The sequence below is a fragment of the Myotis davidii genome, unplaced genomic scaffold (assembly GCF_000327345.1).
Source record: "Myotis davidii unplaced genomic scaffold, ASM32734v1 scaffold478, whole genome shotgun sequence".
In the NCBI taxonomy this organism is placed as follows: Eukaryota; Metazoa; Chordata; class Mammalia; order Chiroptera; family Vespertilionidae; genus Myotis; species Myotis davidii.
In genome coordinates, this window is record NW_006289570.1 from 3,582,399 (window position 1) to 3,600,583 (window position 18,185).

Consider the following 18,185-nt stretch of genomic DNA (forward strand, 5'->3'; position numbering starts at 1 on the left):
AGTGTTTGTTTTGTTTTTACATATTTATGTTCTTGTTCTAAAGCATCTCTTGGTAGTGGGCCACTGGTTGGTTCTATGATTCTGTTGCTTTCTATCAAGCAAGTCTTCTCAGAAGAGCTCCTGTTTTTAAGTCTGACTTTAAGGTAAATTTGAAATTTCCAATGAGGTTTCATTCAGATGAAAAAAAAAAATCTTTTCTCATAGATTAGCACCCTGTTCTCGCTACAAGCTCCCAGACACGCACTAGTAAGTATTAATTAAGAGCCGGGGAGACCGCCTTCCTCAGCCCTGGCCGCTGCAGCCCTCCCCTGCATTGCCTTGATGGAATGTCCCTGACCTGGTCTCCCAGTGAATACTTCAGAGAAGAGAGGCTGAAATTGTTGATTGTTGTCACATCAGAGAGTCTGGGCCTTTTGCTTTTAGCACTGCAGTGAAGTCAAAGATGAATTTGCTTGTTCTTTATTAAGCTATTCTGATGCTTTTCAGAATGATTTTGACATTGATAACAAACAGTTGTTTTTCTAAGGTCTCTACCAAATACTACATCAAAGCTGAACACTGAATAGAGGGAGGAAAACGACAGTGAAATACTGTTTAAAGCAGGGCTTTGTACAAGTTCTCCTGCTTTGATTTTTCAGCTGACATCCGACACTGTTTGTCTTGTGTGATGTTTCCAGACCCATCACAGTTGAGATGTCTGAGAGATGGCGAGTGATGGGAACGCACTTTTCTGGGCTCGACCTATCTGGATTAGAGGGAAGACAGAAAGACGGGGAAGAGCAGAATTGGCACTGGCACCTGCCTTTGGGCACAAAAAAATAAAAGGACCCTTTGTGCTTTAGGGCGGCTTATCTTCTGGGCCACACAATAGACTTATCCCCCTCGAGCCTGATAGGGGTTGCTCCAAAGCTCCGGCTGTTGGGTCTTTATGCCCGTTTCCGGCCTAACCAGAGTGTCAGGTTTCCAGTGTTCTGAGTCTAAAGAAAGGGACTTGGAAAGAGTGAAGAGAGGCCAGGCTTTTCTGTGTGTCCAGTAACCCCTGCCCTTTTTTGTTCTGGTTCTGCAGTGTTGCCCGTTATTGTCATGGCATCTCTGAGTTGAAGACCCTGAAGGGCATTCATTCCAAGCCATTCATTCAGAAATGTGAAATTAATTTTTTAAAACTATTATTGCTATATCAGAAGTTGGTACCAGGATTACAGGATTTTAGGTTCTGATTGAAACCCTTTGGCTTAGTTTTCTTCAGAATTCTCTAAGAAATTTGTGTTTTAAGATAAGAATAGGACCCATTTTTTACATTGAATTTATTGGGGTGACATTGGTTAATAAAATTATGTTGGTTTCAGGGGTACAGTTCTACAATACATCATCTGTATATTGTATTGTGTCACCACCCCAAGGACCATTTCTATGAAACATAAGTTGACCAGACTGATCTGGTGAAAGCTCATCAATGGAGTCTATGATATGTAAATTTTCCATATTAATAAAGTGTGTCCCTAGACCACATTTTAACGAGCTGCCTAGCATTCCTTTATATGGCTATAACATATTTATTTAAGCAGTCATTAATTTTTGTTTCTAACTTTTTTGTATTATAAAAATGTTGTGATGAACATCTTTATAAGTAATGATTTCCTTAGAATAAAATACTAAAGGAGAAATTGCCAAGTAAAGGGAGTTTGCATATTTTGAGGGCTTTTGACTCTTAATTACCAAATTGCCATCCTGACCATTTGCATCCTTCACATTCTTATCCACAATATCAAGGAGCACCTGTGCTCTCTCAGCCGTGGGAAATGCCATGTTTACACAGTGCTGTTTGTCATGATTTGTTCAGTGGTCAGTTGTCCCGGTTACACTGTAGTGAATTTGTGTAAGTATATATCAGCTTTGCTCACCCCCCAACCTCCTCCTGCTCCCATATTCTGAAATATATGTTGGAGGAAGAAGGTATTACCAATTTTTTCTTCATAAGAGGTGGCATTGAGGTATATACCAATTATGAAAAATAACAGAAGCCAAAGCGTTCCTTTTTAGTAAAACTGAAAAGCAATGAGCCTGTTGACTTAAAATGACAAAAATGTTACTGGTGTGTCCTTTTCCCCAACAGAAACCCAGACGGAGATGTGAGCCCCTGGTGCTACGTGGCGGAGCAGGAGGACGGCGTCTACTGGAAGTACTGCGAGATCCCCGCTTGCCAGAGTAAGACCCTCACGCACCCCGCAGGTTCAGGACACTGAACACTGAGAGTGTAGAGGGAAGGCTGCTGCGGAGGGCAGGCAGTTCAGGTAGCTGGATTTCATGGAGCAGGTGAAGGGAGAAGCCATCCTGGCCTGAGGATTTTCACTTCTCTTGTTGAGCTTTTCAGAAATGGGGAAGCCTGGTTCCCTCGGGATCCCATTTCCTTGATGGATAAACCAACCAGAATTTTAACTTCTACTCAGTTTCCTCATGCTTATTCTTTCATGGGTAGAGATGGCAATAGTAGCAAGCCAGGGAAAGTACCTTATACTTTTGTGAATGAATTTTTTTTTTTTTAGAATGAATAAAGACAGTGAAACTAAGTTATGACACTACTTATTTGGATTTAATGTGCTGTGTTCCCTGAAACATGATATTTAGTAAATATCTAATTAGATACCTTCCAAAGCCAATGGGATAGACCTTTTCCTCACATTAGCATTTAGAGGTTCTGTTGTTTTTATGAAAACTTACAACTTGTGCCTTTCTACTACCAAAAAACCAAATCCCAAACATCCCAGTTTCTTTAATCTTTTACTAGGAGGCCTGTTTTCTAACTGTTTCACTCCTTTATTCCTATAATTAGTGTTTTTGATATCCAAGATACAAAGGCAGGAAGATACCCTGACCCTTAAGAAATATATGATGTGGCAGGGAACCTTAGAGAGATACTTTAAAACAAGGTAGAAAATATTGTAGGAAGATTTAAAGTACAGAAACCAAAACTAAACATGGTATTATAAGGAGATTCTGAATGTAGTGTTTGTAATATCTTCTTAAATATGCCAAATGGTCAGGGTTTCTTAGTTCCTAGAGCTGAAACAGGACAGCTCATTTATAGTCATTTTACCTGAGTAATTTTTTTCCTTGTTATTTAAACCTGCTCCTTGCCCTGCCTCCTTCCGTATTCCTCAGGTCAGGAGCCTGTATATATAGAGTGATATGGTGGTTTGCATGGAACCTGGGACCCCCCACACTCATGCTCACTGCAACTGTCCAGATTCTGAGGCCTCAAGGGGAAAGGGTGGCCCCTAAATTGGTGCTGCTGGCCCAGTGCTCACCTTTCATAAGTTAAACTTCCAAATGTCACCCCTGCTTGGCAGTTAGGTTCTGGTTTCACTATCCTTCCAGCATGTGTACGTCTTGATTCAGTCCCACAATTGAGAAAACAGTAAAGACCAGAAGAAAGGGCTTTTGCTCAGTCTGCTTAATCAAATTTTTAAAATGAAAAACATCTCATTTGGCCCTAGTTACGTAAAGAAGAAAGGGACGGGGGAGAGGAAAGCAGATTTTCCTCGGTCCATTTGTTCGACACAAAGATAGTCTTTTAGTACCAGCCTATGTATGTCATTCTCTCAGGAATGGCAAAGAGGGGATTTCAATCTGGCAGTTTTGTTTGGAAGGTAATCCTCAACTTGCATTTATAAAATATAATTTGGGCCAGTGGGAGCTGACTCAATGTGGTCACTGAAACTAAGGTTCAGAAGAGAAGATTAGAGCAAAAGTGGTACAAGCCATCTAGTCCCCCTCTAATTCAATATTTGTTGCTCCAAAAAAGGGAAATTTGATATCATTTCCTTTTTGTAGGGCCCTTTGATAACCCTCTCAAAGCTCCTAATGCTGGCCTTGAAATGGTCTAGGTAGGGAGACTTACAGAAATTTGGAATAAGCACTGGGCAGTACCTAGTTTGAGGGGGTTGGGAGGGCCTGGCTTGATGATATTGAGGTTCTTTGGAAAAACCTTACGTTCACCCTGTGGGCACCAAGGCTCCCCACCAAGCTGAGGCTCAAACCTTGAATCTGGCAGAACATTGTGCATCGAGTGTGTCTGATTAGCATAGTTGAGAAAGACTCCTGTGATAGTTGCAGTAAGAGACGTTGGTAATTGCCTTAGAGGACTCAACTGAATACATGCCTGCCTATTTTAGGCCAGTTTTGCCCTATTTCTGGATGTGGAGTCATAATTTTCATGAATAATACGAACCCTCTGTGTGAAGCCCCGCTATTCATGATTAGCACTGAACTTGTCATACAGGAAAAGGCCTGTGACATGATCAGACTCCTGGAAAGTTCATATCTGAATATAACAGACCCAGCAGGAGCCAGGGGGAATGAATGTTTAGGGACAAAGCAGAGTGTGGTTGAATGGCGGGCCATTGTGTGAAGACCGGAATCTCTGCCCCCCTGCATGTTACACAGAGAGCTAAAACGAGCAGGGAGGCAGCGAGGGAGTGTGACTCAAAAGGGGGCACAGAGAAATTTGAACTGTGCTCTTGACCTACAGAGCACGGATCAGAACTTGCCGTTCCAAGGAGCACACTCTACGGTAATTGGATTTGCTCCTCAAACCACTCTGCCGATGTGTTTCTCAGAATCCCCAAGGTTTTAATGCAGGCAAAAGAAATACAGAGTTTTAAAAGCAGATTCCAACATTATCAAATTTATCATCCCTCTAGAGCCCACTCTAACTCTGTAAGTCTTGCTGGTTTGACCATTACGGGGGAAATCATTTGGCTTAAAATCTGTTGTTTGCTTATCTCCCTTTTGTAAAAAACCTTCCTCACCATTCTAATTCCCACTTATTTCTCTGCTTGAGTGACATCTTGTGTGGACCTCAGCATTGCTCTTGCTTTGCTCTATTTTTCTTATCGGTTCTTTATAACAGTGTTGTTTTTTTAAGTAGATAATCTAGTTGTGAGTTGGGGGAGGAACCTGAAAGCGGCATTAAAAGCTAATATAATTTTCTTCACACACAGCTGATTCGGGCCACATGCATGAAAAACTTACCTTTCATCTCTGAGAGCTATTTTTGTTTACTATCATTCACCTGATTTCTATAAATCCAACTATAAAAATTCATTTTTGAAATAATAAAATTTGAATACAGACTATTAGATTATAGTAAGGAATCACTGCTAATTGTATTAGGTACAATAAAGTTCTTTTAAATTATACATACATATTGAAATATTTGTGATTAAAATAATATTATATCTGGGATTTGTTTTAAAATGGTTCAGTCTCCCCAAAAGTGAGTAGGTGGGGTGAGGGAAATAGATGAAATGAGAATTTTTTTATTTTTTTTGTTTTACAAAGTGGTCATTTGGCCCTGGCTGGGTGTCATCCTGTGTATGGAAAGGTTGCCGATTAGATTCTCTATACGGGCTCCATTGTGTAGGAGGGCCATGCAGGAGACAGCCAGTTGATGTTTCACTCTCACAATGTTTCTTTCTCTCCCTCTCCCTTCCTCTTTCTCTAAAAATCAATTTTAAAAAAACCTCAGAGTAAAAAAAAAAAAAGTGGACATTTGTTGATGCAGAGTGACAGGCTCATTATTCTTTCCTATTTTTGTGTATATTTGAAAGTTTCCATTGCAAAATATAAATTTTATAATATTTTTAAATTACATGATATTTTAAATATTAAAAAATTAAATACATTCAAAATATATGGATTCAAATGTGTAATAAGAGTAACGTAGACCCTGTCCCGCTGCCCCGCCTGGCCCGCAGGTCGTCCTCACAGCAGCTGCCCCGGCTGAAAAAAAAAAGAGTAACCTAAATTGTAATACTTTTACGTGTAGCTCACAAGTATCTGTGTTAGTTATTAAAATTAGTGATTACAGGTTTTGTTATTGAAGTTAATAAAGCTATTAGTTATTTAAGGTTATTAAAACTGTTATTTAAGTTAGTTATTATTAAAGTTAAAGATATTTAAAGTTAGTTACTAAAGTATAAAATCACAAGGACTCTAGAGGTTATTAGCTGTGACAAATAACATTTTTTTTAAGCTCCAATCATATGCTAGACCTTATACAAGATGGGGACACAAGGATGGCATTGGTCTGCAGCCTGGGGTCAGGGGAGCCCCTGGCCTAGAACTGAAGACAGACACATAAACAGATGGGGATATGCAAGATACTCTATAACAAGTGAGATGAGCAAGAGGTTGGGAGTACTGAAGAGGGCCGCTGCCCTGGCATGGTGGGAGGCAGGGGCTCCTGTTTGTCAGAGAGGGCTTCTGGACATAAGACCTGGGGCCTCAGTGAGGGGCTTCTCCAACTTTAAGGTTGCGTGTAAAAATGTAGCAGTGCGGTCCGCAGGGACCTTCCTCAGACGCAGATTCTGATTCAGTGGGCCTGGGATACACTTGAGACTCTGTTTCTAACAGGCCCCTGGGATGCTGGAGCTGCAGGGCCACGCCTTTTAGTAGCTGAGTTCTAGATGGTAGGGTCAGGTGGAGCAGAGAGGACATTGGAGGCAGAGGGAACAGTTTGTGTGCACATGTGCACACACTCGAATGCCCAAGTAAAGCCACTGTTGCTGAGACAGAAATTTTAAGAAGGAAGGTAGGAGTTGAGGTTTGAAAAGAATTAGGTGGGGCCAGATAACGTTAGGTCTTATGATTTGAATCCCGAGCTTGGACTTGACCCAGGAAGATGGTGATGAGGCTGAGGAGAGTTTGGAGTGTTAGGAGACATTTCTCCATAGTTTCCTAAGTCTCCATATTAGGGATTTAGGGCAAGGCTTCTCCCTCTTAATCTGTGAGACGTTCTCTCACTTGTATCAGCCACACAGGCCAGCCCTTCCAGGATGCCAGTGATAGCACCTGGGCAATATGGGACCTCTGGTCAGTCTCAGCCAGTGACCTCACAGGCTCAAGTTCCTTTTAATTGACACCCTGACCTTTGTTAAAACAAGTCTGTTGTTCCTTACAAAAATGCAGCCCAAAAACCAGGATTTGAAAACTTCCAATTGTCATCCTACTAAGAGTTTTTAAAGCTATGTTCAGAGTTTGGGTAAAAAGCCAAGGGCACTTTGGCAGTGGTGGTCAAGGCGGTCTCTCAGTTATAGGAAATGTTTTCTGCATTTTAATGTCAACACTAATTTTTAGTATGTTTTAGCTTTTATTTGAGCTATTATTGAGCACCTACTGTGTACAAAGCATTTATATTCACATTATCTTATTTATCTTTTTTCAACAGTCCTATGAAGCAAGTGGTATGTCCTTTTCCAACCACCCATGCCCCATTGTTCAAATGAGAAAATAAGGCTAAAGTAGTTAAGTGATTTGATGAGGTTTACGCTCTGAACCAAACAGGATTTGAATCTAGGATTCCTAATGGCAAGACCAGTGCCCTTTCTTTCCAGTACTCGAGAAAAGCCCCATTTCTTTTATTTCTGTGAAAAAAAGGGGGCCCTGGGATGGATCCAGGCTACTGTTGAGGTCATTCCTGAGAATATTCTTTGTGGATTGTTTGGGAATTAGAGTTTGAAATTCTGATAGTATGCCGAATTATTAAGATTGCCTTTTTGACATTGTGGAAACCAAAGGATTAACTCAGTGGCGACAGAGGGTCTGCAGTTCAAGCTGTTCGCTCTAAGTCATTTTCTTTTCGTCTTTGGGTTTGGGAAATCCCAAGCCCCATGAGTAAGGCCGGCTGCAATGGTATCCAGGAAGCATTTGTTGCACAGCAGAGCGGCTCTGCAGAATGTTGGACTGTCTCTGCGGGTGTTCCCAGCCCAGCTGTTCTCAGCTGGGAAGGGGCTCCCCAGAGTCGGAGCCTTTGCATGAAACACTACATCAAGCAGCCTTATCCAGGCCTCGGGGTCTCTCCATGTCTTCATTGTATGAGCTGAAGTTCACCTTGAAAAAAACACAGCGTCTCTGTGCATCATTAACACTGTACGGCTAAAGCAAAACCTCAGACTTAGGCCATGGCCAAAGCAATATTGAAGTGAATATTAATAATATAAATTATGCATATTAATTTTTTTCACCTCTTCTATTTTTCTATTACAATTACATAATGTTTTTAATTGAACCCTTTAGACTGCCCAAGTTAACATTGTCAGAATCCTGGTGTTGTTTGTTTGTTTGTTTATTGTTGCTTTATAAGAGTAGTTTTTGTTTTCCCAACTAGACTAAATTTTTCAAAGATAAGAGCAGGGGTAGCTCTGGAATTTCTGTGAAGGAGAGGCTTAAGGTAGAAAGGGGGACTGAAGGATTTCCTTTAAAGCTGTATTTACATAGCAGGCACCCTCATTTTACTTGGGTTGCATGTTATTTATGGAGGGGTGCTGATGGAATTTATGGGGGCTTCCCCCATCAAGCCATATTAACAATTTTCCACAACACCTACCACAGTGGAGGCCATAACAGGTGCTCACAAGTATTCTTGATGATGTGAAATCATGTGTCTTCCAATAAGAAAGAAAACGCAAACTAGTAAAACGTATGTGGACTTGAAGTCACATGAGCTTAGGTTTGATGCACTCCTCATTTAATAGTTTATGGCAAAACGACTCTCCCCTGGCCTCGGCTTCTTCATCCACGCCTTCCCAGGTCGTTTTGAAGATTAATGAGTAAAATATACACGATCCTCAGATTTCAGCACATGGTAGGCATGGAAGCACTGGCAGGTATTGTGGTGGCCTCTGCCTTCCCCAAGGAAAGACTCCCGCTGGCGTGTGTGGGCCTAAATAGGTCATTCCTAACCTGCGTGCTGTTTCTGTCCATTCCTTTTATAGCTGACTGGCCAGGGGGCTCAGGAACGTGCCTCAGCATCTGTGGTGGCATTGCACTCAGGGAACACGAGAGGTCCTGCATTTGTTCCTGCAATGCCGCTCTGTGGTTGCAGATATGGCATCTACTCAGTTAGTCTTTGTTTTTGGCAGTGGACATTATTTAACTTTCCATTAAAAAGTGTAGGCTTTCTGAACCAAATGGACATTTTCCTCAGTGACAGATATATACTGTATTTCTAAGATGTTCTAAAGCACAGTTGTGTAAAGAGTATGAATCACTTAAAAAGGGAAACTCATGTAGATCATTAAGGATGATTTTACTGAACATCTTTACACCAGCACTTGCCTGTAAGGAATATATGTAAACATAAGAAATAGTCCCTACCCTCAATCTTATGATGTAATTAGGAATCTGAGTTATAAACATAGGAGAAAATTGGACACCAGCCCACCAGTTATATAAATAAGCTTGAATTATGAGTTAGTGTGCTGTGAGTTTTTGAAGATGAAAGGGCCCAGGATGGATTGTGGAAATTGGAGGCATCCTCATGGAGAAAGGCAGATGGAGCCTGACAGAGACTTGGAGGAAGGTCACAGGAGTGGGGTGCTTGTGGGTTGGGAACCAAGCTGCCCAAGTAGAAGAGTGGACAGAGAGGAACCAGATCAGACCTTGAAAGTCAGAGTTGATTCGAGGGAAACTGACATACTGAAACCCCTGGTTTAGGAAGATGAGCCCAGAGTACATTTATAGGGTGGATCCGGGGAAGGACGTTTGGGGAAGAGAGGATCAGAGGAAGGAAGTCTGGGGAAGAGAGGATGGGTATAGATTTCCAAATCCAGGGCATAAAGGCCTGAGCAATGATAGCAGCAATGAGATAAGTCAGGAAGGGTTAAATCCAAGATGCATTAGGAAGAAGACTGAACTTGATGACAAGTGCAATATATAAGGGATGAAACAGCAGAAAAAGTAAAAGACGACCCTGTGGTTTGTTGCCTGGGGTATTTGTGGTGTCCCTGCGAAAAAAGTTCAAGTCAACAAAGTGAGCTCTTCTTCCCAGAGACACAGCTGTATCATTCCTCTTGAACTTGGACTGACCTTTTGTCAAGTAAGGTGTCTGTTACTGCCTAACAAGCCACCCCAAACCCTAGTGGCTTAAAACAACAACAGATTATCATTTCTCCTGATTCTGTGGGTTGGCTGAGTTTCAGCCAGGCTGTTCCTCTGCTACTCTCCTATGGGTTCCCTCAGGTGACTGCATTCAGCTGGGTGCTCTGCTGGGCCAGGGCATTCAGGATGGCTTCAGGATTCTACCTGGGTGACCATTCTTTTCAGCAGCATATTCAGACCTCTTCTGTGGTAGCTTGCTTCCAAGGAAGAGGAAGCAGAGCTACCAATCTTCTCAAGGCATGAACTCAGAAGTCCACCTTTGGTTTTATTGATCAAAGGAAGTCAAAAGGCCAGCTTATATTCACGAGTAGGTGAAACTGATTCCAACTATTTAAGTAGGAAACGACACACATGTATGCGGGGGGCGGGGAGGGGTGATTATTAGAGTCTCCTTTGGAGACTGTCTACCACATGAAATAACCAGAAATTACATCTCAGAGAGGAACTCCCACCAGAAGAGAACTACCGCCGTGACACATCCGGGGAGTCAGAATCCTTAGGAACTCTTACTCCCTTCCCTGACAGTTAAAATTTCATAGAGGAGAAAAGGCTGTTTACTTATTTATTTGAGTGAGTTATTATAGATTCAGAGACACATGTGGGGGCTGCTTAAAGATTCAGAGTGACTGAAAAGGAGAGTTGTTGTTCAGAAATTAATGCATAGAGTTAAGGGGGGTCGTATTGTGATAGGATTTGGACTAAGATGGCAGGTGGCAGATTTGGAATGGCTTTAGATCAATGGTTCTCAACCTTCTGGCCCTTTAAATACAGTTCCTCATGTTGTGACCCAACCATAAAATTATTTATTTTCGTTGCTATATCATAACTAATGTTGCTACTGTTATGAATCGTAATGTAAATACCTGATATGCAGGATGGTCTTAGGCGACCCCTGTGAAAGGGTTGTTCCACCGCCAAAGGGGTCGCGACCCACAGATTGAGAACCACTGCTTTAGATGGACAGGATGGGGTTCAGCATACTCATGGTCACAGGCTGAGAGTGTGGGTGAATCTACACTTACCCCATTGATTCTCTGATGGAAGTATTCTGAATGATTGGTCCTCCGATAGGACTCAAGCAGCAAAGTCGTGTGTGTACTTAGTCCTTGTTCCCATGGAAGTGTTGGAGGTGAGAATGGCATCAGGTGTTGGGCCACTGGGGTCAGACCAAACCTTGGTTCAGCAACGTCAGTACTTGAGTTCTGGCTGGGAAAGAATTCAGAGCTAACACTTAAACTATAAGAGGAAGTTTATTTAGAAAGTCACAGAGATAGAAGAAATGGGCTCAGAAAACAAATTACAGAGGCAAAAGCGGGCCCTTGGAGCTTAGGAAAGAGAAGGGTAAAGAGCCTAGGGAGCAGAAGAGAAGGAGGGGAAAGGCACGAGCGTGCTCCTGAGCTGAGCGCACTGGATCCTGGTCCAAAGGGTAGGGATTTTAGGGGAAACCCCAGGGGAGGATCTCAATAGAATATTCATCAGCTTTCCAGGTGTGTCCTTTCAGGGTGGTGGTCCGCACTGATTGGTTGGCCAGGGCAGGGGGTCATTAGTCAAAGAAGCATCACTTGTCTGGTTTTGCTATTTTTCTTGGCTTCGAGCTGAAACACTACTGAGGCCTAGACGTCATCTTCAGGGGTTAATGCTTAAGGGAGTGGTCATGCAGGGGCCCACGTGGGATGTGCATGAGGCCACTCTTTGGCTCCTTGTTCCTTCTCCAAGAGGGTCTACCACATGACTAGCGACATGCCAGGGGAGGAAAGCTCAGGGAAGGGTCCAAACTGAATAACCAGTGAGATGCTGGGGGAGAAAAGGTTACCTGGGAGGGAGGTTCTTGTTTTCCCAGATTTGGCTGTTGTTGGCACCCAGGGCTTTGCACCCTGGTGACCTTCTGTACTTGGTCTGTCTTCCTTGCTCTGCTCATGTCTGTCTAACTGCCTACCACAGAAAGAAGAGATCTGTCACTGAGGCACCAAGGCTGAGTGCCTGGGGCAGGAGATGGGCTCTGCCACACAAGGTTAAGTGACATTTAAAATAAGCAGAGTCACTGCATCATTTCCAAAGAAGCAGGTTTTACTTATAAGAAAAAATAATAGATATTCTGTAGACTCAGGAAAGAGTTTTCTAAAACATTGGACAAAAACTTTGCTTTTAGTTTCTTTTTTAAAAAACAAACATATTTTTATTGATTTCATAGAGGAAGGGAGAAGGAGAGATAGAAACATCGATGATGAGAGAGAATCATTGATCTGCTACCTCCTACAGGGCCCCTACGGGGAACCAAGCCCACAACCCAGGCATGTACCCTTGACCAGAATCGAACCCGGAACCCTTCAGTCCGCAGGCTGACACTCTGTCTGTCCACTGAGCCAAACCAGCTAGGGCGCTTTTAGTTTCTTAAACAAATGTCCCAGATCTGACCAGAGCACTGGAATAGAAAACATAGTAACAGTCAGGACTTCTGCTTATGCAAATTACCATCTGAAGATGCATATTCATATTGAGCTTTTACCATAATGGTTCTGCTTTATGTCTTTGTTAGGAATTGTTTGATAACCAAGAATAGAACTTCCTCAAGCTGACTTGAGCAAAAGGGATTTATTGATTTATTGGAAGGACATTGGGAGTATATCATAAAATTCAACCCCAGAGTCCCAAGAACCTGGGAAGAAAGTTTCCCCTCTTGCCAACTCTCTCTAGGGCCGCATGGCCTCCCACCTCTGCCTCTCTCTCAGCATGGCTATCATCCTTCTTCCTGTTTGTGTACCAACAGAATCAGCTCACCCATCAACTCACATGGCTCAAACATGGCTGGTCGCCATACTCCCACTTGACAGAACCCTATAAATCCAGTGCCTACAGTTCACTAACTGGAATCCCAATTCCAGCTTCCTGGGAGAGAAATCTGGTGGCCCCAGGGGGAATAAGCCATGGCCAAAGGCGTGGGTCTTGTAGCCTGTCCCCAGCGAGCAGCCGTTGTGAGGGCAGGATCTCTGAGAAGGTGCGTGGGCAGTAGGTGGTCTTCAGCTGAGGGAGCCCCGTGGAGATGTGTGCAGCACCTTCACAGTGAGGCCACAGTTACATCCAAATGTAGCAGGTGTTTAATAAGCCTGCCTGGTTGCTTCCAACAGTCCCTTGTGATAGTCAAAGAACAATAGCTCCTGGGATACTCTGAATAGAGGGCCATCTCCCCTCAGCCATCTCTAAAACTAATATCTGTCAGGAACTCTGAACATCTGAAGAGAATGTTGGTAATTAACCATCATGAGTTTTAAAGCATCAACTATGATAAACAAGGGATTCGTGTGTATCTTAAGATGATTTTTTAAAAATTGAAAGTGATGAGGCCTCTTTGGTAAGACGAAAAATGCATGACTGAGCCACAGGACTTTAAAGTGGTCTTGGAAATGAAAAGGAATTTGAGAACAAATATCCTTTTTCAAATGGAGTTTTCCTCTCTGCTTCTGGGAAGAGCTGAGGGTGGGTTACAGCCTGGAAATCCACTCAGTTGACCAGTAATGCTTTTGAAGACTCCATGACGTGTCTTCTCCGGGGAGACTTGGAGCCACAGTTTCCAGTGCGACTCAGAGGGCAGTGGCATCACGTAGAGGCTGCCACTGTTTCAGAGGCTGGCCTTCTGGTGCACAGGGCGTTGAGGGACTAATGTGTTTGAGAACTCTGTCTTTAATCTCAGGAAGTCATGTTCATTTAGCTCCCCAGACTGGGCCTATCAGGAAAAGGGCCGGAGACACCAGAAAAAAAAAACTATGGTGTGAGAATCGGTACCCCTAGAGCGCCACTCTGCTCTCCATTTCCATCTTGTATGCCCCCCCGAACCACCCTCCCCACCTCAAGGTCCTTAACCTCGCTGGTTTCTTCTCTGTCACACAGCAATAACATCATCTGTCCTGCTTTCCTGAAGGGCAATGGATTTCATGCAACATGCTTACATGAAAGCACGCTGTATGCTAGCCAGATAAATGCAAAAGATTAACATTTGAATATCTGGAATCAAACCCAGTTTTCTGAGGTGGCTGCCTTTGATTTTTGTCTTATAATTCAACGCTGTTTTATGTTTCTATTACTAAGCAAGTTGTTCCTGTTTGTGCAGTGAATGATGAAAGCTTTATTCCATATAATGATAATAAACACTATTTATTCAGCACATACTATCTTGCCAGGTCTTGTAGTGTTTACTTTATTTGCATTATCTTCTTTTAATTCTCCTTTGAGGTCTGTATTGTTCCTCATTCTACTGTTGATAAAACTGAACTTGGAAAAGCTAGGCTCCGCCCTTCAGGACTGGCTACAGCTGTTCCCAGGTCTGGGCTTGGCTCTTGGGGTGGGTTCCACCCTTCGGGACTGGCTTTGGCTGTTCGGCTCTAGGTTGGTGTCTCAGGGGCTAGGTCAGATCTTCAGAACTAGTGGCAGCCTTTGGGACTAGATTTGGCTCTTAGGCCTTGGCTGGGCTACTCTGGGCTAAGTCCATTGAAATCCAATTGACCCACGCCATGGGGAAGCCCCAGTCTCCATATGATTGCCTTAGAGCAGCGGTTCTCAACCTGTGGGTCGCAACCCTTTTGGGGGTCGAACGACCCTTTCACAGGGGTCGCCTAAGACCATCGGAAAACACATATATAATTACATATTGTTTTTGTGATTAATCACTATGCTTTAATTATGTTCAATTTGTAACAATGAAAATACACCCTGCATATCAGATATTTACATGAAGATTCATAACAGAAGCAAAATTACAGTGATGAAGTAGCAACGAAAATAATTTTATGGTTGAGGGTCACCACAACATGAGGAACTGTATTAAAGGGTCGTGGCATTAGGAAGGTTGAGAACCACTGCCCTAGAGGAAAGGACCCTTAAGTGAGCACACTTGGCCTAGGAGCCAGAGGGTGAAAGGACTGCTGGCTCTCCAGGGAGAGGTGCCTGTGGAAATCACTGAGACACACCGAGGCTGGCTCCCTTGGGCCTGCTGGGAGAATAGTACTGCTTAGAGGCTAGGCTGGGCTCTTCGGAGAGAGGTTCCCCCCTTCGAAAAAAAAGAAGAAGGAAATAGCACACCAGTCTGGGGCCATTTGGTGAAGTATATTTGATGATCTCAAGCCACCAAGAAAATTTAAAGTAGGTTAAACTAGGTTAACGTTTTTGGGTTTTTGTGTGTGTTGGTGGTGTTGTTTTAAAAGAAATAGCTAATGCATTTTAGAAAGGTTTCATCCAAAATGATAAAGATAAAATTTTAAGTATTAAAGTTAACCTTTATGGAAAACTCCGTTATTTAAAATGGTATTTCTAGGTTGCCCGAGAGGACAGTGAGCAGGAAGGTTTCAAAACCAATGGTTACTCACTTTAAGTGAATGTTGTTACAGATCAGCTCTGCTCTTCCCTTCTACTCTGTGCTCTTCATTCACTGCTGCCTAAGAAGTGCCTTTACCCACTCACTCCATGATTTTAGCTGGCGACACAGAACATTTGTTCATTTAACACAGTTTTAGAGCACCTGCCATGTGACTGGGACCATGCCAGGCCCTAGGAATACAATGGTGTGCGAAAGATAGTCCTACGCTTAAGTGGTTCCTGGGTAATTGGGGAGAGAGACACATAAACAGATGTTCAGTATCAAGTTCAGCATAGGCTGCTATAGGATTATATAGCAGGGACATGTAACCTTCTTGTGTGTGGGTGGGGGGATACGGGGAGGGCCATGGGGGCTTCCCAGGGAACTGATGCTCAGACTGCAATCTTAAGTAGGGAAGAATATTCCCAGCAGAGGGGATAACGTGTGCACAAGTCCAGAGGCCAGAGTGCAGTGTGCAATTGGGAAACTTGCAAATACACTATGATTTATTTTGACCTATAGATACAGTGTGAGCCCAGGATAGAGGGGTCATCCAATGGGGAAGGGGAGCAGCTCAGAGGGGGGAAAGCCTTGTGTAACATGTGAGAGAGTTTGGATTTCACCTTGTGGGGCAGCCAGGGATCTTTGAGGCTTTTAAGCAGGTCCCCAGCTTTAAGCATCCCTCTCCAACTCCTGTTACTTTTCTCTGTGTGTGTGTGTCACTGGTCATACTTGCTTCTTTTTGTTCCTGCAAGGCCAAGGCCATTCTTATCTTAGGCCTCTGCCCCTGCCACTCCTTCTGCCTGGAATGTACTGTAAAGACTATCCTGGTTGCAACTGACTAATTAGATTAGAGTAGGGTGAGCCTAGAAACAAGGATGGAATGGGAGGCTGAAGCAGCAACCCAAGAGGGAGGAGATGGTGTTCCAAACTGGAGAAGTGGCAGTGGGGACAGAGAGACATGGACAGATGTCTGGTAGAATTGACAGTGTCCAGCAGGTGATTAACTTGGACGACAAGGGTGATACCTCAGGCCATTGATATTCAGATGGATGGAGAAGCAACGTGCTGTGATCTGATTTCCAGTGATCTGCCTTAGGATGTGTTTTGGGACCTCACTGCTTCAGTGGAACATGAGCTGCCTGGATTTGCTTGCCAAACTGTTGTGAATAGGTTCCAGCTGCATTAATGCAACCCATGGCCTTGTTTATGTCTAATCTTCACATTTATGGTTATGTGCCTTGGGCTCTCTATAACTAATACCTAATAACATGCTTACTGGTGAGCATAATGAACTAAATGAGACAAAAATCAAAGTAAATGACCAGAATGATCATGATCAAGTAGTTCTTACTAAGAACCATTAAGTGCATGGCTTGGTTTTCCATATGCAGGTCCCTTTAACATGGCTTATGTGATGCACTCCCTGCTAGAGATGCTTGACTCACTGCATTTGTTTAAACTCTAAAACCCAGCCATTCCCAAGCCAGGCCCCCTGAACACCAGGCTTCTACTGCCCCGAGTTTTTCTGTTTACATTTGCTACTATAGAGACTTGGTTTGTTTCCGAAAGATGCACTTTAGCATGTGTGTGGTGAGCCACATTTGTTATATTTGAACCATATGTGACGTAAAGAAGAAGGGTAACCACTTGGCTTAGAGGGGGAAGGGGAGCTTTTTGGGTTAGCAGAGATCCTTCCTGCCAATTGAAAATGAGCTGGTGAGAGGTAGGTGATGGCAGGAATTAAGAGTGTGTGTGTGTGTGTGTGTGTGTGTGTGTGTGTGTGTGTACATACGTACATATGTGTGTATTTTTAGATGTCAAAAGACTAATGTGGATATAAAGCTTATTAAATTGGACCATGCTGTTTTCCAACCGTAAACATAAAGGAAAAATGCTTTCTAAGGGTCTATGTGGCTTACTTTGGAGTTGAAAACATATCACTCTTAACTGACCTAAAAGTGCTTCTAGGACCAGGCCTCATTCATGTCTTATTATAACTCAGTTCTATAAGCTGTGAGGAACCAAATAGAGCAAGTAGGGAAGAGCTTCATCTGATAGTGGAGTGATTCATAAATTAATAACACAGATGTTGATTTGTGCATGGGCCACAATAAATTAATTCCTTCATTCAATAAACATTTATTTAGTATGTATTATATAGGTATATTAGCGCTTTCTGTATAACAAATTACCCCAAAATGTAGTGACTTAAAACAGCATACATTTTTTTCTTTTTTGTTAATCCTCACCTAAGAATATGTTTTCCATTGCTTTTCTGAGAGAGTAGAGTAGAAGGGAGGGGGAGAGGGAGAGAGAGAAAAAAACATCAGTGTGAGAGAGACGCATTGACTGGTTGCCTCCTGCATGTGCCCTGACTGGGGACAGGGAGCGAACCCACAACCCAGGTACGTGCCCCTGAGACCCTTCAGTCAATGGGCCAACGCTCTAACCACTGAGAAACCAGTTAGGGCAACATACACCTATTGTCTCACACTTCCTGTGGGTCAGGAAACCTGCATATGGCTTTTCTGGGTCCTCTGCTTCAAGGTCTCTCGTAAGGCTGCAGTCAAGGTGTCTGCCAGGCCTCTGGTAACATCTGAAAGCTCCACTGGGGGAGGATCTACTGCAAGCATACATAATTGTTGATAGGATTCATTCTTTGTAGAAAGTGAAAGTCTTGCTTTCTTGCTGGCTTTTGACTAAAGGCCATCCTCAGTTCCTTGTCACATGACCTCTCTGACATGGCATATTGCTTCATAAAACTATATAAGCCAAGAAGGCAATAGAAAGAGTCTACTAGCAAGACAGAAGTCACAATCTCTTGTAACCTAATCACAGAGGCGGTATTCCAACAACTTAGCCACATTCTATTGGTCAAAAGCAAGTCACTAGTCCA

General features: G+C 43.1%; 1 protein-coding gene across 2 annotated transcripts in view; it reads left to right on the plus strand.

Annotated features, from left to right (window-relative positions):
* KREMEN1 (kringle containing transmembrane protein 1) overlaps positions 1-18,185 on the plus strand; it is a 34,768-nt gene that overhangs the window by 2,881 nt on the left and 13,702 nt on the right. For both annotated transcript variants that reach the window (XM_006762051.2, XM_006762052.2), the window contains exon 3: positions 2,114-2,205. In XM_006762051.2, the coding sequence (XP_006762114.1) occupies positions 2,114-2,205 (92 nt within the window). The remainder of the gene's footprint in view (positions 1-2,113; positions 2,206-18,185) is intronic.